Source organism: Lethenteron reissneri, chromosome 28, assembly GCF_015708825.2.
Source record: "Lethenteron reissneri isolate LAM-NWPU_2019-01 chromosome 28, ASM1570882v1, whole genome shotgun sequence".
Taxonomy (NCBI): Eukaryota; Metazoa; Chordata; class Hyperoartia; order Petromyzontiformes; family Petromyzontidae; genus Lethenteron; species Lethenteron reissneri.
This window is the reverse complement of record NC_083806.1, coordinates 1798608-1822393: the sequence shown is the minus strand read 5'-3', so window position 1 is coordinate 1822393 and position 23786 is coordinate 1798608. Positions and strand designations below refer to the sequence as shown.

Here is a 23786-nt window from a genome sequence, read left to right as displayed (position 1 = left end):
GTTCCACCTGTGGACGTTTTGACAGCCGATCACAAAAGCTGGCAAACCCTGAACTATTCTATTGACATTCAGCAGGTAAAGCCCACCGAGCCATGTGGCTCTTATTCCTGGTTCTTTCGGTAAAGTCACGTAGAAGGGAAAGACAATAAAAAAAACATAAAATTCTCTCCACTTTTTTCAAATTTTCTTGCCGTAGTTTTCACACCTGATGATGATTGCTTGTGTTGCAATCGAAACGTCGTGAGAATTTTATTGTTTTCTTTTTATTATTGTATTTTTTTTCCCTTCTACGTGACTTTACCGAAAGAACCAAGAATATGAATTCCTGCAGTCACGGAAGCTTTAAATCGAAATTTAAGTAGCTCTTGTTGAGAGGCGACCTGGCCACAATGCGAGGATTGCTCTCATCGTCGCAGTGGATGATATCATCATCGCACGCGGGAATTTATAGTTGCAGCCAAATAATCTAGACACACGATGATTCTGAATGTGGAGGGCAAAACCAGAGGAAACTGGAGAACGATCCATGTTACGACCACCACGGGGAAAGAGAGAAAACACATACAACAGCAGGCATCGCCAGAGTCCGGGATTGAATCCACGACCTCATGCTCGCCAGGCGAGGGAGATAACATCTCCTCGCCACCGTGGCGAGGACTGCCGCGTAAATGTGGATTGTGCCTTTAGTTGCTGCTCATCCCACAGTGCAGTTGTAGTCGTGTATCAGTTGTCAACGTTCACTATTGCTGTCAGTTTGCAGAGATTTCCAACCCTACGACGTGCAGTAACTGCAGCCACTGCTCGACGGTTCTTGGGCTGTGGTGGTCCTGGCATCAGAGCCGCTCGATCGTAGCTGTGCTCACACGACGCGGTGCTAGTCACGTGGCTACTCCGAGCACCCCGTGTAAACCCACAAGTCTAACCAGCTGTCGTCTTCACAGAAAAAGCTCCACGAATCTATACAAAAAATTGCCTTCTTGTTAATATTAGTGTTTAAATTGCTTAGAGTTACATCTTAAGTGCTTGTAACATTATTTGCCATCGTGAGTAACAAAAGGCAACTCTTGATATGCGAACCCGTGTCCTTAGTCACCACCCCGGCTCAAAGCTGCCGCCGCACTCGACTTGAGCCGCCTTTGAGCCATGGTGTCAGCCGAGCCGTAGCCCCGAGCCACGGCTGAGCCGGAGCCCTGAGCCATGAGCCACGGCTGAGCCGCTTCCTCGTGCGACGTTGGATGCACGACCGAGCGGCTGGAGCCTGAGCTGGGTGGCGTTGAGAGGCTGAGCCAAGCCGTGACTGAGAACACGGCCACGCATCTGACATTCACAAACGAAGGCCTTGGCACCAATGAGGAGGCTTTGACCCCAGTGTAACGCGACACGAACCACGCGCTGGCAGAAAGGCGACAATCACCACATTTCTGCAATCACTGCCAATTTTCACTTTTGGGAGGAATATTTTTTTCTTAAAGGGAAATTAGTAGTTTCCACCTTGGTACAAATTGTGAACTGCTTGAGAATTTCTGTCCTGCGATCACAAGCTCCCCCCCCCACCCCCGCCCCTCACCCCCACCCCTCACCCCACCCCCGCACACCACCCCCGCCCCTTACCCCACCCCCGCACTGCACACCAGGCTGTCCCTTAGTCGTCCTTGTGCTGCGACTTCTCCTCTCCCCCGTGCTCCCCTCCGCCATACAGCTTCCGGACGGTAGAGTCCAGAACGTAGTCCACGGACCTGCAACGGAACAAAAACGTCCGGCGCCTTAGAGAGTGGCAGCCGTGTTCCACGCGCTGCTGGATAATGACCTCCCCGTCGATTCGACAGTCCGCTACCCCTGCGCGTGTCACAAGGGACAAAGCATCCGATTTTTGGAAGAGCAGCAATAAAAAAAATTCTATAAATCGGCGTTCGGGTTGTTGAGCCGTCCGACGGCGCTGGCTGAGAAGCCGGCGGATCGCTCCGGTGACCCCGTTCAGTGGTCGCGACAGGCGGTTGACCGCACGCTCCACCGTTTGTTCCGCTCCGCATCGCGCGTGGAACCCTCTCGCGCTCTCTCTCTCTCAGCAAGATCTGTGCCGTTCCGAACGGTCTACGGCCGATTTGAAACGACCCCCGCTCCATTGGAAAGAGGCTGTCAATAATTATTAATAAAGCACACGCAATGTTTCGGGTTATTTTGTCATTTTACAACCAAATATAATTGCAATCGTGCCCGTGGCAGATTAAGTTGGGTTAAGGGGCTCTCCTATGCACCATGTCTCTCGCTCGGTCACGGCATTTACTGAGCAATCGTCATTAAACCGAACACGTTTAAATCTAAATAGAAAACAAATTTCTTTGTAAAGGCTTTTTGTGTTAAGTTTGCTTTCCTTCCCCCGCACCGCCGATTAGCACGGTTGGCTATGTACAGTGCATAAGAATTTCTACATCCATATATACTTACTTGTGTTGCAATCATGGGCACTCGCCCAGTTGTAAATAAAGTTCATAGAGATGGAGCGACCGATGGACCAAGAGCTCAGCCAACTGACCAAGCGACTGACTCTCACTGACCAAACAACCGGACTATCATCTTGCCCACCGAACAACCGACTGATTAACCAACCCACTGACCAAACAACTCTCCGACCGACCGACCGATCAATTGACCGACTACCCAACCAACAAACCCCCCCACTAACCGGACAAGTGACCAACCCACTGACCGACCACTCAACTAACCAACCCAGTTATCCGTTACTGACCGACCCACCAACCTGTCGATGGGCGTGATGATGAAGGGGATGGCGGAGAGGCCGATGGCCGTGGTGACCCACTTGCGTGTGGGCGCGGGCCAGCGTGTGGTGCGGCTGAGCACCGCGAGCGACGCCGCGCACAGCCGGTTGATGGTGAAGCCGGGGACGGCCACCGAGGCAAGCGCCTGCCACACAAAGGTGTCCACCACGGCCACCGTCACGGGGCCCTTCCTGCCACCCTCCGGGTGCCTCTGCAATACAGCGCGGCAACGCTTTGCAGCGGCGGATGCGACGCAGCGATCGACACGGTGATCGGCGCGGGTGCTGGGTGACCATGGCGGCCACGGTGCGAGATGTTAGCTACCTTTCCTTGTACACAGGAGGTCGTGGGTATGATCCCGACCCTGACGCCTGCTGTATATTTGGAGTTTGCATGTTCTCTCCCCGTCGTCACGTGGATTTTTCTCTGGGTCCTCTGGTTTTTCCCTCCACATTCAGAATCCACATCACGAGTTTAGAGTATTTGGCTGCTATAAATGTCCACGTGATAAACCACTTAATTGAGCTGTCATTTGTGGCCAGGTCACTTCTGAGAAAAAGCTATGTAGCTCAGTGGGCCTCATCTGGTAAAACAGTTTAGCTTAGTTTTAGTTTACATGTGCGGCTGCACGTGGTGGTGAGCGGCGGGCAAACACTCCACCCGAGTCACAGAACCAAACCCATTGCGTCGCCGCCGCCACCACCGCCAACACCACCGTCATCACCCACCTGGGCCGCCTTCTTCCCCTTGTCGATGGCGTCGGCCGTCACGTAGGCCATGGAGACGCCGTACGTGGCCCACACCAGGGACACGGGCACCAGCGCGCGGAACGACTCGCCCACCTCATTGGCGTACCCTGCGCACGAGGGAACGGGAGGAGAGAGAGCAGAGCGCCAGTGGCGTAGCCGGCGAGGAGCGCGCAGGTGGTGCAACCAACCGCACACGGAGCCCGCGGGTCTGTGGGGCCCCCCCCCATTGCACCAGGTCCCATGCCAACTGCAAGAGACCCTCGACGTTAACCCATGATCGCACCAGGACGACTCTGGCCGTATCGTCCGGACAATAAACTAAACTTTTTATTTTTACCAGGTAAGACCCACTGAGCTATGTAGCTCTGTTTCAGAAGCGGCCTGGTAGCGCAACCAAGTGGCCTATCATCGTGTGGAAATTTACAGCACCAAATTATTCTAAACGTGGGATGTTGATTCTAAATGTGGGGTGGAAGAACCGGAGGACTCGCAGAAAAATCCACGTGACCACAGGAAGAGAGAGACACACAAACTCCAAATATACAGCAGGCATCAGGGTCGAAATCGAACCCACGATATTCTACATACGAGGCGAGGTAGTTAACATCTCGGCACCGCTTAGATTGCGAGGCCTGGCGAACTCTGGTGCATTCTGGGTAATTCCAAGTGTGAGTCTCCATGGGTAAATGACGGGAAACCCCATCTCATTCAGAAACGAACACAGGTGTCCAGCATTGCACACAAACACAAGCCTTGTCCAGACCACCAGTTCCAGAGAACTGAGCGTGTGTGTCAATGCTGTCGTTTGGGCCACCAGCTCTAAGAGACGAGATAAGTGTGGCCGTCCCAACAGTCAGCAGCGATACAAAGACATAACTCTAGACCGGCTTCATCCTCTTTAGGACTCATCAGCATAGCCCCCTATCAATACAGATTACTCCTAATGAGAACAAAACCAGTCTACAGTTGTGTCTTTGTTTCACGACTGCCCATTCAGGATGGTCACATTATCTCATTCTCGTTGAGCTGGTGGTCGAGACGAGGCCGAGAGCTCTTGCACTGCAGTGCACGTTGCATGTGAAGCCGGCCCCAGGTTGCCCATAACCAGCTGGACTCTTGCGCAATCCAGCTGGTCTCTTGCGCAATCCACAACAGGCGCCGTGCAGCGCGAGCAATCCGAGCCTTGCCCTTTCGCAATGTCACGGGCGCTAGGACGAGACCACGTGTGGGGAGAGCGGTGGCACAGTGGTTAGCACCACATTGAACTACGAACCCAGCGACACGAGTTAAGATTCCCACCCGCTGCCAACCTCAGTGGCAAACATCTGGACCCGTCCCAGACTTCTCCGTCGGTCGACTCAGCCTTAAATGAGCACATGGTGCGGCGTGTGCACTGGAGAGGCGGCCGGGAGCGGTGCTAGCCACAACCACCCGCTTTGTGTGCCGTTTTCCGGCCTTCATTGGTGCTCGATAGCAGCACTTGCCCCAACAGCCTTTGTAGGCTTGCCTTGTGTGACTATCCCAACAGCTGGACAGTGCCCTTCATATGTTCATATACCTTCGGCTGTGTGGGTATCGTCTTGACACCGGTGCTGTGTTCATCTGTCACCCAGGGGGGTCGTCATGCCAGACGTGTGTGTTCCTAAGAGGCTTCAGATTGTAAGCGTTGATAGTCTACACTGGATAACCGAAGGCACGCATTGCCACCGCAGCTTCCACTGCAGTTTACAATCCGGTCGTCGGCGTCAGTCACCGACACAGCCTTGGGTCAATCCACTGCTGGGTCGAACCACGTAGACGGAAGATTTCTTCAGGATGAACAGCAGCGCCGGTCCCTCTGGGGGACCCGGCTTATATCCTCTGTGGCGTGGCTGGCCCCGCCCTTGGCCACGCCCACCTTCCAGAATCCTCGAGCAGGATCTCGACCCTGACACGTGACCACACCTAGCCCCCACCTGGGGGCCCTGTGGGGTCAACCAGAGTGCCACGGCCTCGAGTAACCCCATTCCCATGGCCGGTACTCCCACACCCCATCCTGTAGGGGCCGGCACTGCACGCCGAGCGTGGTGCCATCCAGCGCTGTCGATCAGCGCTCACCTAGCCCCTCGAGGACCGGCATCCAAACTAGCTAAGTAGCCAAGTAGCCGCAAGCGAATAAAAACAAAAAATCAACGGACGCTCTGCACACGTGACGGAATTTGTTGGCGCTCGCTGGTTACTCTTGAAAACCAGATTTTTTACGATCAGTGAGTTTAGAAAATACTTTTATATCGTCGTAAGTTACCATAGGGATTTAAATGTTACGGTAGTTATTTAATATTGGCAGCTTCATACGTGATTATTCACCGATGACTCACACGTGTGCCATAATTTCACACATTTAAAAATGAGCTCACGTTGTTACCACCTGGGACATTCCCACGGTACCCGTCACCTCCCCGGTTGAGAATCACTGCTCTAAGCAACTCTGTACATTGTTCATTACAGTATGTTCATTATCCTCAAGCACTGTGAGGCATATCCTAACTAGCTGGTAACTGCAAGCGAATAAAACGAACATTCAATGGACGTTCTGCACGCGTGACGGAATGTGTTGGTGCTCTCTGCTTAGTTTTGGAAATTACATTGTTCACGATCAGTGAGTTTATAAATGGATGTTATATAAAAATAGGATTTTCCCCTTTTTTTGGCAACAAAACTGAAACCTTTTTTATTGCCAGAAAAAATGGGAAAAACCCTATTGTTATATTTTGGTACTGGCAAAGGAGGTCTAATGATGAGGTGGATGTTATATCGTTCTAGGCTACCATATAGATTAAAACGTCACGGCAGTTCTTGATTTGAAGCTTTCGTGACTGCAGGAATACATATACTCTCCGGTTCTTTCGGTAAAGTCACGTGGGTAGAAAAAAATCATAAAAGAACACGACGTTTCGGTCGCAACACAAGCGTACGTCATCAGGTGAGAAATAATGATTTGCTGTTGTGGCTTTATGTAGGCACGGGGGGGGGGGGTTTGTAGAGTTGTGGCTGTAAGAATTCACGACGTGTTCTTTTATAAATGTTTCTATCTACGTGACTTTACTGAAAGAACCAGAGAGTATAGTCGCGGTAGTTATTTCATATTGGCAGCTTCATACGTGACATAACTTCACACATTTATAAAGCACCTCACGTTTTTAGCACCTGGGACATTGCCACGGTGCCCCCCACGGCTCGAGAACCACGCGCTCGCACCAACTCCGCACATTGTCACAAGGAGACCCATTACCTTCAAGCGACAGTCAAAAGGCAGACGTGAAGACGGTAACTTCTATGATGCCCCCCCCCGACCCCCAGCGCAGCCTTCTTCGTGGCGCAGTGACGAGCGCAGTGAAGTATGGCGAGCGGAGCGCAGTGGCTGGGCGTGGGGCAAGTCGCCACTCAGCAGCGGACGATACTAGGGTGGTCCAGATGTCTTGTGACCCCCCCCCCCACCCTCCAAAATAAATGCTCTAAAACTGAAAATAGTTTTAAAGTTAAGGTTTAATTGTTGGGCATCCGTGAAAAAGAGCTTTACAGCTCATCGGGTTCTTACAGTACAGTATGGTCTGATTTAAAAGCAGAAATGAATATGGAAGCAGAAAACAATGTTAGGGGTCACCGAATGGGGGGGGGGGGGGGGGGGTCACAAGACATCTGGACCACCCTGTACAGTACAACCCTAACTCGTTGTGTACCACGCGCGTCTTTGTCTTTCTCTGTCCAGCACTGTAAGGCACAGCCTCGGCGAACACTCGGCCCTCAAACAGTTGAAGCACACGGACGCGCTCCGGAGTCGAGGGTGGGCTCGATTGATGTCCTGCACAATGAAGAAGGCCCATTGCCAGAAACGTCACCTAGTATTTACATATATATCTTGAGAGTGTCAAGGCTTTACACACTCTTGACGAAGAGTGCGTTGAAGTTGCGCTCCTGCACAAGGCCAGTGCGCACCGAGTTGGCCGCACGGCGTTGGCAGCGACGCCAAGGGCACAACGCGACACACACGAACTCAACACACTCGGCAACGAGCCTGCCGCGCCTGACACGGCGAAAGCCCACACACAGGCGACGACGTTTCGGGCCGTCGGCCCTTTGCATTCCGAGCGCATGAAGGTCAGCGGAGGCGCGGAGTTGGGAGCCACTGTGTGTGTAGAAGCCACTCCACCTACCCAGGAAGCGCACCCACGTGTCTCGGTAGAGGTCCTTGGGCTTGGGAGCCGCGTCTCCCGGTTGGCCTGCCGGCCCCGTCTGCTCCTGCCGGCCGCCTGTCGCCCCTCCAGCCCCTACCGCTCCTCCTGCATCGGCCGCCATCCCCTTCACCACCGCCGCCGCCGCTTCCAACAACAACCACGTGGAGTGGCGGCGCGCACCCGGAAAGGAATTCCCACCGACCCCCCTCGGGCTCCCCCATTGGCTGAGCCCGCGCGTCTGACGTCATCACGCTTCAATGCACCCCCCCCCGCCCGCGACCTCCCGCCCGAGGGGGCTTCCCCCAGCTGGGCCACTTTGTGAGATGATTTACAGGATAAAGTTAGTTAAGAAACTACGGTTATTGTACTCGACGAAGAGTGACATTGGAATTATTGCCGTGAGGACCGCTGTAAATTTAGACTTTTGTTCTTAAATATGAAGTGAGCACGGTTATCACATTTTAGTGGAAATAAAAAAAAATTAAAAGTACTGTCAGAAGTGGGATTCGAACCCACGCCTCCAGGGGAGACTGCGACCTGAACGCAGCGCCTTAGACCGCTCGGCCATCCTGACTCACGGCGGCCACAGCGTTCCAGACCCACTCATCGGTGGCGGCTACACGCACGTGGCCCCTGGAGGTCAGCAGCAGCAGTAGCAGCTGCCACGAGGGTTGTTGGATCACCGCACGCATGCAATGGCAGGAGGCCGCGGGCAGTACAACACAATTCATCGTTGTACTCTACTCCGACGCTCCCTGCCTTCACCAACCCGCACTGACCAGCGCGGTGAAGTATGGCCAAGTGAAATCCCACGTGGCGTGGCGAGACTCTCATCCAGCAGTGGGTCACGCACAGATGGGTTGTGAAACTCCCTTCAACGTAGACGTTGAGGAAGAGCGCCATGCCCCGGCTCGCCAGGAGATGGCAGTACAGCAAGTTAATATCCATCTGTTTCCGTCTGTACGGGGGAGGAACAGAACGTTACGTGTGGGTTTTCTCCGGGCGCTCCGCATTACAAAGACACTCATCATTGATTGCCTATCCGTATCTCTGTGGGTTTACAATGTGACCCATTGTGTTGGGTTGCATGGCCACACTCGCACTGATATCCGTGGCTTGTGTCTTTCATTTTTCATTCACGAAGGCGATGCGCTGGACACTGCTGTGCCTTCCAGGAGGAGGAGGAGCACGTCGTGAAGGCCTGCTAAATTCTCTACGTTCGCTGTAACCCTCCACAACCGTTTCGAGCGTTAAAGCAACGCGGCACGTTGCGTAGCCGTACCCTGCTGATGACACTCAGAACATTGAAGCCGTGCGGGTTGTTTTGTTTTTGTTGCTGAAGAGCGCGCTGATGAGATGGCTCAGAGGGCAGAGGGCCGAGCCCACTGAGAACCTGGGTTCGACTCCAGGCAGCCACCCACCCGCTTGCGATTAATCCACGGGGTTCTCAAGGGCAGTGAGTTTATGGTCTAATCCCGGCCATCAACGATTCATATAAATACCAATAGAGCCACATAGAGACCCATAGACTCACATCGAGATCCAAAGACTCGTATAGAGACATACAGACTCACATAGAGAGACGAAGAATCACACAGAGACCCATAGACTCAAATAATTGTGATTAAACCAGAGCACCGAGTTGATTGTCTCAGCCCGGTCACCAATGACTTACATAGAGACCTATAGACTCACATGGAGTTCCAAAGACTCACCTAGAGACCGATGGACTCACACAGACTGAGTTGTGATTGAACCAGGTTCTCATGTACAGTGTTAAATTTGGCTCTGCCGTTTATCGCGGATGAATTACAGCTGTGAGGATGAAACCTAGGGGATTGACCGTTACGTGATGAGCATTCACTCTGTGTGGGGAAATTGTTTCGCTCTCTTGTTCAAATCAGAGGTCACTTAAATGGCTCTAAGAAGTAGTTCTATGACATCTGCTTTCAGGTAAACAGCCACAAACGAACATCACGTGACTGTAAGCATCTGTTCGTCACTCTTTTCCACAAATGACCCTAACGTTTATACGCAGACTTTCACGACCAATATTATGATTATTTTGGGTTTCGGTCGTCGTGTAAAAAAATCTGTGTCGTACACACCCTCCTCACCCGACACAGCCAATTCATAAACGTTGTCACGTGAATGAAACGTGGCCACATGTGTCACTGCTTCAGGAGCACCACCCCGTGTTGTTGTTGGAGAGGAATCACGCGACATTTACACGGATAACAACGTTAAAGTGATCATTCACATTAATACACCAACCCAGGGGTCGGCAACCAAAATAACAAGAAGAGACATTTTTTTCCGAATTCGGTGAAAAAAAACCTTCAATATTATCAAGAGCCACATTGCCAGTCACAACCTATCAACTAGCAATCAATTAATTATTAAATTAGAGCACGTGATTGACTGTCGATGACGTCATGGCATCTACTTCAGGACCCGGATCAGGAAGTGCTTTAATCCATAGAGCTGAGCTCCTGTTTAGCAACCTGATGATGCTGGATGTGATCTCCAGCGATACATCGGTACCCATTTAGATGTTATCAGATTTCTCTCCAGCAACAACACCCGCGGTGCTGCTGATCCAGTCATATGTGATGCCGCCGCCACGAAGCCGCTCGGCGGGCGCCCCATCTACGACCTCGCCACCACCAAGCGACGGAGCCAACCCCGCTTCCCCCTCACCTCACATAAACACACCCGCACGCATTTCCCCCCCATAGAGCTCCGAGGGGAGGTCACCTGGCTGACCGGTTTTCACCCAAGAAGCCCTTACCGGGATAATCTTCACGGTTTCCTGCGGCCAGGGAATTGGACGACCTCCCCCTATGCTAATTCGCACCGCGGCGCTGTGACCGGCATTAAGATTGCATGGTCGCGGCGAGGGGCCACTCGGCCACCGCGGTTGAAACGCACCCCACACACACACGTATCGATGAGGCAGGCAGAGGAGGAGCGAGACGGCTAATTGGCATGACAAAGGCGCCGTGCACCGGCGCGGTCAAACCGACCACCCATTATTATGGAGGGGCATAAGAATAGGACTAATTTGAATACACGCCACGCATAAGCATTGTTATGGAGGAGCATCATTACAATAAGCGCCGCGCATAAGCATTGTTATGGAGGAGCATGAGAATGGGACTAATTTAGAATGCACGCCGCGCGTAAGGGCCGCAAGAGCGAAGAGGGCTGGGGAGGCGGAGCCCTGGGGACGGGGAGATAGCATAAAAAGCGGATGTAGCGAGGTGGAGGTTCTCTTGCTCCGGAATCAGGCCACGAGACGCTCTCCAGCCCAGCGACTCGGACGTCCGTGCGACGCATCGAGGTACGCAGTGAGGACGGGATCAGCGGAACGCCGTGTGCACCTAATCGTAAGTGGAAAGGGGGTATTGGGAAAGAGACTAGAGAGTCCAGAGCCGCCTAGAATATATCCCTCCGATAGATCGGGTACAGACCCAGGGACGATAACGTAGGCCTGCCACGCCGATCGATACCGACCCAACAGTAAAGCGCAGTCGCCGAGAATAAACCATTAATAACCCAGCGCAGCCTCGAGTGGTCTTACGAGTGAGTGAAAGCGCTTGGTGCTGTGTGCAGGTGTGTGCGCTCGTAGCGTGGGGGGGGGGGTCGGTGCGTCCGCAGGTATCCGCTCCGTCTATCGCCGCAGGGACTCACGCGGTGTGAGGACAGCGTCGTTCGCCCTCCGACCCCTGACCCCGTTCAGAGCGTGTGCTTGAAGGAGAGACAACGCAGCGTTTACAGGTGAACGAGAGCAGGCGACGAGCTATGCCTCTCACGCGAGCTCACGGAGGGGTGGACCAGAGAAGGGAGCCGTCGGGCGATGAGCCCAGCGACGGCAGCAGCTGGTCGCAGACCAGCGAGGGGTCGGCAAACGACGGAACCCCTGCCGTCGGCGAGCAGCAAGGAGGGACCGCGGGGGCCAGCGGCCCCAACACATACATCTGGCCACGTTTGATTTACGCGACACTTTTATTAATTGGCTGCGTCGGGTGGAGGAGGGTTTACACACACAAACCAAATTTACGAATCACCGTACAGACGTTGCGATTCTCCCGTTCCGAACGGCTTTAACCGTGCCTCACCAAAACGCCTCGTTCCACCGGGAACAGTTACAACTTCGGCAAACGGGGCACTACACACACACGAGGCTCCGAACACTTCATTTATTTTCATCACAGCACAGAGTCCGTCGAGGCACACAACTCCCAGAGAAAGGCACGAGATAAATGACGTTGCGGCAACATTGGGGATGGACTGGCGCAGGCAGCGGTCATGGCAGTCGCGAGAGACGGGGGGCTTGAAGTCGCATTGTTGCAGACGCTCGCGGTTTCGATATCGAGCGGCCGTCCCGATTAATACTGCCAGTGTATTGGCCCTAATAACGCCACGCGCCGTCCACTCCACCATCGACGTTTTACAGATCCCATTCACGTCATTGGCAAGAGTGGACGGCCACTGTGTGCCTCCGTCAGGCTCCACAATTTACTCCATTCCAGGATTCATGCCGCCAAGTTACCCCAGTGGGATCGCACGCAGAGCAGCGATCATCGCCCGCCTTCTGGCAGCAGACCAATGCCCCCCCAGGTCACCGTTGCTAAATGAGACTCTATCCTGGCCTCCTGGTTACACAAACCCAACTTGAACAGCGCCACAGCAGCCCGACACTATGTATCGGTCAGGCAAGGTGACGTGCATTCGCCAAGATAATTCTCAAGCGCCAGTGCCAGGGTAAAACCGTCAGTGCCGTTCATCGCATAATGCAATGTCCGCATATCCAGTAGTCGTAGTAATAATAATAGGGTTGCGATTTTATCTCAGTATAAAACTGCATTGCGGACAACTCTTTAAAACGTTATATTGCAAGGATACAAAGACAAAGGTCCCCCGTCATAGCCTTAACAGACTGTGGGGGCAAGTGCTGTTCGCGAGCACCTGTGAAGGCCAGCACGGTACACGTTGCGTCCCCCGATCATTGATTTAGTGAGGTGTCTCTAAATGGATCGTGCAGTGTGTTGACTTGTGCAAAGGTGACGCACCACTTGAGAATCGGGCAAACCGTCACCGGAGCAAGGACGAGGGGTTGGCAAACCTGCGGCTCCGCAGCATTGTGCGGGCTCATCAAGGAACCCAATTCTAAATATAAAAGTGCTCTTGTTATTTTGGTTGCCGGTCCCCCCTGGATTAGGGGACAACGGGTTCCTTGCAGTCCGTTCTGCTTGAGGAACATACGGCAACCCGAGTTCAATTCCCGGCGCCGCCACGGCTAACATCAGTGGCGGGTGATAACTTACACAAGTCCCGCGCCCTCCCCCGCCTCCCTTTACCAACTCGTACTGTGCGGCGCGGGGAGAGGCCTTCATTCAGCAGCGGATTGACAAAGTGCTGTAAATAATTGCATCGTTTAAAATAATAACGGGCAGCCCACACCTCCTTTTGGATGTGACCGTCCGTCCATCCCCCCCCTCCCTCCAGCTAGCCAGCCAGAAAAAAACGTTTGTTGATTTTAGCATATGATATGCTTGCATGATAACACATCCCCCACGTTTGTGCGGGATACACGGCTATGGTGGAGAGTGGTTAGAAGGGTGGGTGGGAGGGTGAGGGAGGCAAGACGTCGGCGCAATGCACAAACCCAGCTCAACGCTTTTGGATGCAGGTGACGTCATCACGTGGATGTACACGGCGACACCGCCACCGCGCACCCGCAGTTGTGCACCAGTCAGACAGCGAGGCAGGAAGCCAGCCAGCAAAACTTTTTTTAAATATAATATCGGGTGATTAAAAAAGATGGACCCAATTTGAAATCGCTATTTCTCTGCAACCACGAACCGCCCATGAATGCAACTCTTACCACTTGAAAGGGCGGGGCATAGAGAGGGCGGGGCATAGAGTTTCAAATGATTACCGCTAGATGCCTCTCCCAGCGCACAAACAGCCCCTAGCCTCAGTCATTCGCAAGACGCACTGCCTCAACGTTGGATAGGTCGCAGGGGACCCCAAGACTTGGCGCTACACTCCTGGCCCCCAAGATCCCCAGACATCATCACACCCTGCGACTTTTTTTGTGGGGATACGTCAAAGACCGTGTTTTTGTGCCACCATTAGCGAATAATCTGGATGACCTCAAAAACAGAATCACGGCAGCGCTGACTTCAGTGGAAGAAGACACTTTGAGAGGCGTTTGGGACTAATTCAACTATCGTCTCGATGTTGTCCGTACAGCAGGTGGAGGGCACATAGAGCATTTATAAAATGGTTAGTAAAACTTGATAACCCATTAAACCGTTTGTAACTTTTTGTTTAATTGTAACATATTGCCATCGTGAAAGCAACTGCTTTGAAATTGGGTCCATCATTTTCATGAAACAATGAAGCAAACGCAATGCAGAGAAGTAAAATCAGGCTCCCCTGCTGTCAAAGTGACCTGAGATTATTTGTTCAAGTAACCAAAGTAAAGTGTGATGACGCACGGTCTGAATCACGCGTCACCAGAGCCGTGTTCTACCGCCACTCGTGGTGGCCACGAACACAAATCACCCGGCCGAGGATCTCGTTAGAACGCGAACACAATCAGGTCATAGTTAGCGAATGGCAATCAAAACGCTTATGCAGCGACACGCCGCGTAGCGTTCATTTCCGTGTAACAAAATCCATGATTACTTAATATATACTGTATATAAATACTTAAGGCATGACCAAATCACCCGGAATGCACGCCCGTACAGGAACTGGAATTCAGAGGAAGCTCCCAGCGAAGCGACAGACGTCTTGCCCATGAACCCGCCAAGAATCGCCAGGAACCGCTAGTGAGCGAGATGGGTCCCCTGGGCAGTTCGGCGTTAACTCGGTCGAGATGTTAACTACCTCGCCTGGTATACAGGAGGTCTCGTAAGTTTGCGGTGTCTCTCTCTCCCCGTGGTCACGTGGATTATTTTTATCCGGGTCCTCCGGTTTTCTCTCCACATTTAGAATCGACATCACGCATTTAGAGCATTTGGCTGCTGCTATAAATTTCCACGTGATAAGCCACTTCGTTGAGCTATCATTTGTGATGGCCAGGTCGCTTCTGAAAAATATCTATGTAGTTCAGTGGACCTTACCTGGTAAAATAAAAAAGAAATTGGTTTATAGTTTAGTTGTAGTCTGGAGCTCGCGGTCATTCGCGTGCTCGCCCCGACGAGAAACTAGAAAATTAAACGGCGCTCGGTCGCAGATCGATACTCTCGCAGCGCAGCACGACGCAGCATCCGAGTCTTCCGTCCATTAAGCGCGTGTGCCTGGTGGAGTCGGCACAATCGTCGGGACAGGGACGGGCGCAGGGCAGCTCCCAGCGAAACGCCGGCTTCGCATGGAACAATCGGGGGGTCGACACCCATCGAGGAGGCAACGGCAGTTGCGGGAATTTCAGTCCGTTTTCCCGGAGGACGTGAGGAGTCCCGATGATGGAGCTACTCGTGGTGCCTCTCCTCTTCTGCCGTCCTGGCAGCCCCTGCAGCCACGCGGAATGGCGCGGGGCCAGGGGTTACGTGAGGTCGCGAGAGGTCGTGCGAGGTCGCACGAGGTCTCGTAGAGCCGGGATCGCGCGAGGTCACGCACGGCCAGGGTCACGTAAGGTCACGTGGGGTCACGTGGGGCCAAGCGAGGTCACGCAGGGCCAGGATCGAGGAGACGGCGGCGCTAGCAGACGAAAGCGAGGTCGTTGAGGCCCTCGCCGCCCGGAGAGGCCAGGGAGTTGGGGCAGCGGTCAGCGTGCATCAGGGGCGAGCGGGAGACCCGCAGGTGGATCCTGGCCTGCACGAACGCACACGCGCGCACACACACGCACACACGCACACACGAACGCACACACGCACACACACACGCACACACACACGCACACGCGCGCACACGCACACACACACGCGCACACACACACACACGCACACACGCACACACGCACACACACACGCGCACACACACAAAGACATTGATCCCCCGTGTAGCCTGAGCTGACTATTGGGCTGGGCACCATGAAGGCCACACACATGCAACAGACAAGGCAAAGATCCCCCGTATAGCCTGTGAAGTATGGGAATTGACGGCAGGAACTTCTTGACGGGAACACACTTTTATTAAATCTTTACGTATCAAAATACAACGTGTAGTCTCCTTTCTTCCGACTTCACACTCCACTACTCTCGTGTAAACTCTAGGCCTCTGGCTACACACGATACCCTTCACTCGTGTAGACCCTACGCCTCTGGCTACACAATACACTCGACTCGTGTAGACCCTATGTCCCTGGCTACACAATACACTCGACTCGTGTAGACCCTATGTCCCTGGCTACACAATACACTCGACTCGTGTAGACCCTATGTCCCTGGCTACACAATACACTCGACTCGTGTAGACCCTACGCCTCTGGCTACACAATACACTCGACTCGTGTAGACCCTATGTCCCTGGCTACACACACTGCATTCGGCTCGTGTAGACCTTATGCCTATGGCTACACACACTACACTCGCCTCTGGGTTACACAGAGTCCCGGTCCCGTTAGGACAGCGGGACTAGGTACCGCAGGGCCCTAGGTCTTCATCCCCATCTTCATTCTTCGCTGGTTACACACTGCATTCGCGCCTGTGTGCATCCCCTTTTATAGCCCCTGCTCACGAGAGGCGGAGCTGATGCGTACTTCAACGTGAGCATCGCTCCTTAATGAACCAATCATGACGCACTCTCTCTACGATCCGTTTTCCCCAGCGCGTGTTAACACTCCTCCACCAATCACACCGCGCTGCCACCCGATCACTCCCTCTCAGCACGTCACCCGTCCACAGCCAATCAGTACCCCGTAACCCACGACCCCGCGCTGACCCCTGATCCTCCACCGTCAGCGCACGTCACCACCTACACAGCCAATCATTACGCGCTGGCATACGATCTCTAATCCCAGCGCGTATCACCTCTACACCTGTAACAGACTGTAGGGACAAGTGCTGTTAGTGAGCACCTACGTAGGCCAGCACGGCACACGAGGGGGTGGCCGGCCAGCACCACGCCCGGCCGCCTTTGTCTCCCCAGTGGTGATGTCTACACATCGCACCAGGTACTCATTTGAGGCTGAGTCTACCTAGGAGTGGCCCAGGACCGATTCAGATAATCGTCATTGGTGTTGGCCGTGAGCGGGAATGGAACCCGGAGTGCCGGATTGGTAGCGCAGCGCGCTAACCGCGACGCTACCGCTCCCCATAAGCGCGCTCACATACAAGAGAGACACGCTTGATCCCCATGTAGCTTTCATCAGACTGCCGGGGCGAGTGCTGTAAGCGAGCACCCACTGAGGACAGCAAAGCGCCTCAAGGCGCTGTACAGAATGAGTGGCCACGTTCATTTTCTATTCACTTCATAGCAAGAGGCACGCAGTCACCCACGGGCAGAGCGCAAGGGCACAGCCTTGAGTGTGGCCTCGAACCGGGGCAGGAAGCTGGCAGCACACACGGCTGGGAGGAGAGTTCCAGACTGTGGGTGCAGCAGAGGAGAATGAGCGACCTCCCACTGAGCAAAGGTTGACTGAGGGCCATTATTTTACCAAGGAAGGCCGCTCACCACCACCTGCAGTCGCACATGTAAACTAAAACTAAGCTAAACTATGTTTATTTTACCAGATGAGGCCCACTGAGCTATGTAGCTCTTTTTCAGAAGTGACCTGGCCACAAATGATAGCTCAACGAAGTGGTTGATCACGTTGACATTTATGGTATCCAAAAACTCAAAACGCGTGGTGATGTTGATTATAAATGTGGAGAGAAAAACCGGAGAACCCGGAGAAAAATCTACGCGACCACGGGGAGAGAGACACGCAAACTCCAAATATGCAGGTATAATAGTAGGAATCGATCCCAGAACCTCCTGTATACCAGGCGAGGTAGTTAACATCTCACTACCATGACGGGGGTCGTCCCTCACCCTCCGCTCCCCTTGCCCCCCCCCCCTGCCCCCTTCCCTCACCCTGGGCAGCGCTCGGATGGTCGCGATGCCCTGGGCGGACATCTTGATGGTGGGGGCCCCGTGGCCCCAGTGGCTGAAGCGCCGGCGCGGCCACGGCACCACCGCAGTCACGGCGCCGGCGGCGCCACCACCCCCGGAGTCGACGTCCGGCAGCGTCCCCGGCCAACCGTGGTCGCCCAACGACGCCGAGCGGCGGTGAGGCCACGAGGGGGGGCCGGTGGCCGCGATGCCGGAGGATGGGGAGGGTGGGGAGGTGATCGTGGTGATGGTGGAGGAGGATGATGATGATGATGGGGAGGCGATGGTGGCGGTGGTGGTGGTGGTGACGGTGGAGGATGGGGAGGTAATGGTGGTGATAGCGGAGGAGGACGGAGAGGTCATGGTCGCGATGGCGGAGGATAGGGAGGTGATGGCGTTGATAATGGCAGAGGAGGAGGGTGATGGGGAGGCAATGGTGGAGGATGGGGAGGTGATGGTGGAAGATGGGGAGGTGATGGTGGTGATGGCGGAAGAGGATGGGGAGGTGATGGTAGCGATGGAGGCGGATGGGGAGGAAATAGCGGTGATGGTGGCTGATGGGGAGGTCATGGTGTTGATGGCGGAGGAGGAGGATGGGGAGGTGATAGTGTCGATGGTGGAGGATAGGGAGGTGATGGCGTTGATGATGGCAGAGGAGGAGGATGATGGGGAGGCAATGGTGCAGGATGGGGAGGTGATGGTGGTGATGGTGGAGGATGGGGAGGTGATGGTGTTGATGGCTGAAGAGGAGGATGGGGAGGTGATAGTGGCAATGGTGGAGGATGGGGAGGTGATGGTGGTGATGGCAGAGGAGGATGGGGAGGTGATGGTGGAGGATGGGGAGGTGATGGTGGCGATGGTGGAGGATGGGGAGGTGATGGTGGTGATGGCAGAGGAGGATGGGGAGGTGATGGTGAAGGATGGGGAGGTGATGGTGGCGATGGTGGAGGATGGGGAGGTGATGGTGGTGATGGCAGAGGAGAATGGGGAGGTGATGGTGGTGATGGTGGAGGATGGGGGGGTGATGGTGGCGATGGTGGAGGATGGGGAGGTGATGGTGGTGATGGCAGAGGAGGATGGGGAGGTGATGGTGGTGATGGTGGAGGATGGGGAGGTGATTGTGGCCATGGTGGAGGATGGGGAGGTGGTTGCATTGATGGTGGAGGAGGATGATTGGGATCTGATGGTGGTGATGGTGGAGGATGAGGAGGTGATGGCGTTTATGATGGCAGAGGAGGAGGGTGATGGGGAGGTGGTGGTGGTGATGGTGGAGGATTGGGAGGTCATGGTGTTGATGGCGGAGGAGGAAGATGGGGAAGTGATGGTGGTGATGGTGGAGGATGGGGTGGCGATGGTGGAGGATGGGGAGGTTATAGTGGTGATAGCAGAGGAGGATGGGACGGTGATGCTGGCAATGTTGGAGGATGGGGAGGTGATGGCAGCGATGGTGGAGGAGGATGGCGAGGTTATGGTGGCGATGGCGGTGGAGGATGGGGAGGTGATGGTGGTGATGGAGGAGGATGGTGAGATGATGGTGGCAATGGTGGAGGATGAGGAGGTGATGGCGTTGATGATGGCAGAAGATGATGGAGAGATGATGGTAGAAATGGTGGAGGATGGGGAGGTGATGCTGGCAATGTTGGAGGATGGGGAGATGATGGTAGCGATGGTGGTGGAGGATGGGGAGGAGATGGCGTTGATGGAGGAGGATGGGGAGGCGGTGACGGTGATGGCGGAAGAGGATGAGGAGGTGATTGTGGCCATGGTGGAGGATAAGGAGGTGGTGGCATTGATGGTGGAGGAGGATGGAGAGGTGATGGTGGTGATGGTGGAGGATGGGGAGGTGATGGTGGTGATGGTGGTGATGGTGGAGGATGGGGAGGTGATGGTGGAGGATGGGGAGGTGACGGTGGCGATGGTGGAGGAGGATGGGGAGGAGATGGGGTTGATGGAGGAGGATGGGGGGGCGGCGACGGTGATGGCGGAGGAGGCTGATTGGTGGACGAGGCCACCGGGAGAGTTTGTGTCGCCGACCGCCGATAGCGGAGGAGACGACGCCGCGTCCAGCTCATCCAGCGCCGACTCCTCCGTCCTGCGCTGCACTCCGAGAGAGCGACGGGGAGACAGGAAATGAGATAGGGGCAGATAGAGGACGAGGGAGGGATGGAGTAGAGGCGATTTACGTTACAAGCTAATGAAGCGACGTCACCACGTCCACGTTGTGCAGCAAATGCAGCGGGCAACTCGCACGCCCCGATGCTCTGCGGACGCCAGCACGCGTTCACGCCAGCACGCGTTCACGCCAGCACGCGTTCACACGTTCACACGTTCGCGCGGGCGCGCGCTTCGACACGCGGCCCGCGTGAACGCATGCAGACGAGCACAACATCGACGGCGACCCGAGTTCGATTCCCACTCACGGCCAATAACAGCGGTCCTGGGCCTCCCTTAGGTCAAAGCAACCTTAGAAGTGAGTACCTGGTGCGGTGCGTAAAACATCCGCACTGTGGGGACACCAGGGTAGGTCGGGCCTGGGTGGGGCCACGGGCGCCCACCCCCCACGCTGCTCGCAAACGGCACTTGGCCCCGACAGTCGGTTCACGTGAGTGCCTCGATTCATGTGAGTGTTCAAGTGAGTGTTCACAGGAGTGTTTCGATTTACGCGAGTGTTCACTTGAGTGGTCACGTGATTGTTCATGTGAGTGCCTCAGTTCATGTGAGTGTTCACGTGATTGTTCATGTGAGTGTTTAGGTTCACGTGAGTGTTCACGTGAGTGTCTCGGTTCACGTGAGTGTTCTCGTGACGGCCGCACCTTCCGCGTCCTCCACGCGCGCTGCAGAGTGGAGGCGGCGCCCTGCGCCCGCGCCGCCTCCCTGCGCGCCCGGCAGCCCCTGAAGCCTGCGCCGCACGGGGAAGGGGAACGCGCACGCAGTCGGTTCAATCTCCCGGCGCGGCAGCTGAAACAACGGGGCCAGTTTCTGAAACCACCCCCCCGCCCCCACCCCATCCCACGCTGCCCACGTCCACCCAGCGGTACAAATGGGCTCGTCGCACGCTCACGTCATCGATCGGCGGGTCACGTGCCGAATCGGAGAATCTTTTTTTATTCAGACTGGAGGAATCCAATTGAGCGATGACGTTCTTTTTCACAGATGTCCAGTAAGGGGCAACGGGGGTGGGAGGGGGGGGGGCAAGGTAACAATGACAAACACGACAGCAGTGCGAAGTGTAGCAAAGGTCAGAAAGCGACGGAATGTGAACACAAACTCTAAACGCGCACGCCGCCCCGCGTGCATCGCCACTTACTGCAACTTTTGGACCAAACTGAAGCGTAATAATGGAGGCCTCTCATCTCGCACACTCCTCACGTGCGCGGGCTAAGCCTTGGTAAAGTACCACAACAACCACTTCCTGGCATTCCTGCAGGCAAAGTGTGGCTAGCCCCCCTAACCCGTTTCAAGACATGCAAGAGTAGGCCAATAACAGCAGCCCCTGAAGGGGTTCCTCTAAGTCAGGGCTGGAGAACCTTTTACCGGCCAAGGGCCATTTGGATATTTGTAACATCATTCGCGGGCCACACAAAATTATCAACTTAAAAATTAGCCCGTTAAATTTGGTCAAACATTTAATTAACTCACCCCTAATGTTATGGCTGTAACTGCTTCTCTTTGGCGAGGCGTGTGATGATGTTAGCTGGTATTGATGACGTTGCTACTCGCAACTGCTTTTCCAGGTTTGCTCCTAGATTTATTGAATTTCGAGTCCCGCCTGCGGTTGCCTTGGCAGGGCCACACCAAATGATTTCGCGGGCCTCTATACGGCCCGCGGGCCGGACGTTCCCCACCCCTGCTCTAAGTGCTCCCTGCAGTAGGGCTGCATTTGCCAGCAGCAGCAGCCGCCTTGTGCTCCAAGGTTCGTCGTATGCTGTTGCTCATGATACACCGTGTGCTGTTCCTCAACGTGTGCTGGTGCCCGTACGTGAACCCACAAGGCGTCTATCCCTTACCGGCCTGGATGGCGCGAGCCGCCCTGTGTCTCCGCACAAATCTGCGTGCCAGCGTCCCGCGCCAGCACGCCTGGATGGTGCGTACTGCCGCCCGGTGGCTCCGCTCCAGCCTCCGTGCCAGCGTTCCGCGCCAGCACGCCTGGATGGTGCGTACTGCCGCCCGGTGGCTCTGCGCCAGCCTTCGTGCCAGCGTCCCATGCCAGTAGGCCTGGATGGTGCGTACTGCCGCCCGGCGGGTCCGTGCCAGCCTCCGTGCCAGCGTCCCACGCCAGTAGGCCTGGATGGTGCATACTGCCACCCGGTGGCTCCGCGCCAGCCTTCGTGCCAACGTCCCACGCCAGTAGGCCTGGATGGTGCATACTGCCGCCCGGTGGCTCCGCGCCAGCCTTCGTGCCAGCGTCCCACGCCAGTAGGCCTGGATGGTGCGTACTGCCGCCCTGTGTCTCCGCACAAATCTGCGTGCCAGCGTCCCACGCCAGCACGCCTGGATGGTACGAATTGCCGCCCGGTGGCGCCGCGCCAGCCTTCGTGCCAGCGTCCCGTGCCAGCACGCCTGGATGGTGCGGGCCGCCCGATGGCGCCGCGCCAGTCTCCGTGCCAGCATCCCGTGCCAGTAGGCCTGGATGGTGCGGGCCGCCTGGTGGCGCCGCGCCAGTCTCCGTGCCAGCATCCCGCGCCAGTAGGCCTGGATGGTGCGGGCCGCCTGGTGGCGCCGCGCCAGTCTCCGCGCCAGCAGACGGCGCCAGCAAGCCTGGATCCGCTTCGCCCGCAGATCCAGCGCCCAGTGCCGGGCCTGCTCCAGGCTCTCGAGCTGCGCGCGCCAGGTCGCAGGGGCGAGTTCTCGGGTCACGCCGCGCACCCACGCACGGCCCTGGCGCTTGTCGACCGAATCAAACCGGGATTCACAACCATCGGCGCGCTCGCCATTCGCGCCATTCTTGTAGCTGCACCGCGATCACCGCGGGGACCGGTCGGGGGGGGGGGGGGCGAGCACCAGGGGTTGGGTGGGTGAGAGGGGGCAGCTTTGAGTGCGGGCAAACCGGGTGACGTTGGAGAGGGGGGGACCCTGTTTCACGGACCATACCGACCGCGGTACGCAAATCCCCCCCAGCCGCCACCGCATTCGTCCCTCGCGAGCGCGCCGCTCTCACCGTCTCCTGCGCCAGGAAGATCTTGGTCTTGCCGCAGTGCGCGGCGGCGGAGCGACGAGGAGGCGCCGACGATGTCGACGACGGCGGTGATGGAGGCTTGCGGCCGACGGCCACCGCCAGCTCCAGGATGCGCTCTGAAGCGTCGCCTCGTCCCAGAGCGACGCGGCCTGTGGGCACGCCGATGGCAGCAGAGCGAAGCGCCCCGTCGCGCACCCCACGAGCGCGCGCCAGGAGCAACCGGCGTGAGAGCGCGGAAGCACAACGCAGCGACGCATTCCCGCTGCGCTGACCCCTCCGCAGCCTCTAACCCCCGAGCAGCGGCGGCGGTAGCCAATAGCAACCCGCTGCGCGTGGTGGGTGCCCGACGAAGCGCTATCCAGGCTCTAGCCTGCTCGGTAGAGGCGGTACCCCCTTATACGACGTCACAATGCGTTTTTTTCCAGGAAAATGAAAGTTTGGCGACGCCGCTGCGCCCGCAGCTGCTTTTTGCAGTGGTGCACCAGCAACGAGCAGCAGCTCGGTTCAATGCGGTCCGCGTCAAGAACACTCTGAGCGTGTGTTGCCTTGAAAATGCAAAGTAGACAATAGGCGACATTTCGGGCAATGACCCTCCTTCACAGCACATGAGCAAGTGTGCTGTACCATGGTGGCTAGGAGATGCTAACTACCGTGCCTGGTATACAGGGGGTCGTCGGTTCGATCTCGACCCTGACGCCTACTGCTGTATATTTGGAGTTTGCGTGTCTCTCTCCCCTTGGTCACATGGATTTTTCTCCGGGACCTCCGGTTTATCCCTCCACGTCTAGAATCGACATCGCTCGTTTAGAGTCTTTGGCTG

General features: G+C 55.7%; 2 protein-coding genes and 1 non-coding gene across 3 annotated transcripts in view; all 3 read right to left on the bottom strand.

Annotated features, from left to right (window-relative positions):
* Positions 1 to 1610: 1610 nt before the first annotated feature.
* MTFP1 (mitochondrial fission process 1) lies at positions 1611 to 7910 on the bottom strand. Its single transcript, XM_061561639.1, has 4 exons — positions 7720 to 7910; positions 3506 to 3633; positions 2759 to 2988; positions 1611 to 1736 (listed from the first exon to the last, which is right to left on the bottom strand). The coding sequence occupies exons 1-4, from the start codon at positions 7859 to 7861 to the stop codon at positions 1643 to 1645; spliced, it is 594 nt and encodes a 197-aa protein (XP_061417623.1). The 5' UTR covers positions 7862 to 7910; the 3' UTR covers positions 1611 to 1642.
* Positions 7911 to 8231: 321 nt separating this feature from the next.
* Positions 8232 to 8314, bottom strand: TRNAL-CAG (transfer RNA leucine (anticodon CAG)). The gene has a single exon. It is a non-coding gene; the product is annotated as a tRNA-Leu (tRNA).
* A 3401-nt stretch (positions 8315 to 11715) lies between these two features.
* Positions 11716 to 23786, bottom strand: part of MYO19 (myosin XIX) — a 58960-nt gene continuing 46889 nt past the window's right edge. The window contains exons 21-25 of the mRNA XM_061561649.1: positions 22949 to 23115; positions 21798 to 22608; positions 20604 to 20689; positions 17773 to 19887; positions 11716 to 15570 (exon numbers count right to left, since the gene is read on the bottom strand). Of these exons, the coding sequence (XP_061417633.1) occupies positions 15457 to 15570; positions 17773 to 19887; positions 20604 to 20689; positions 21798 to 22608; positions 22949 to 23115 (3293 nt within the window). The 3' untranslated portion in view covers positions 11716 to 15456. The remainder of the gene's footprint in view (positions 15571 to 17772; positions 19888 to 20603; positions 20690 to 21797; positions 22609 to 22948; positions 23116 to 23786) is intronic.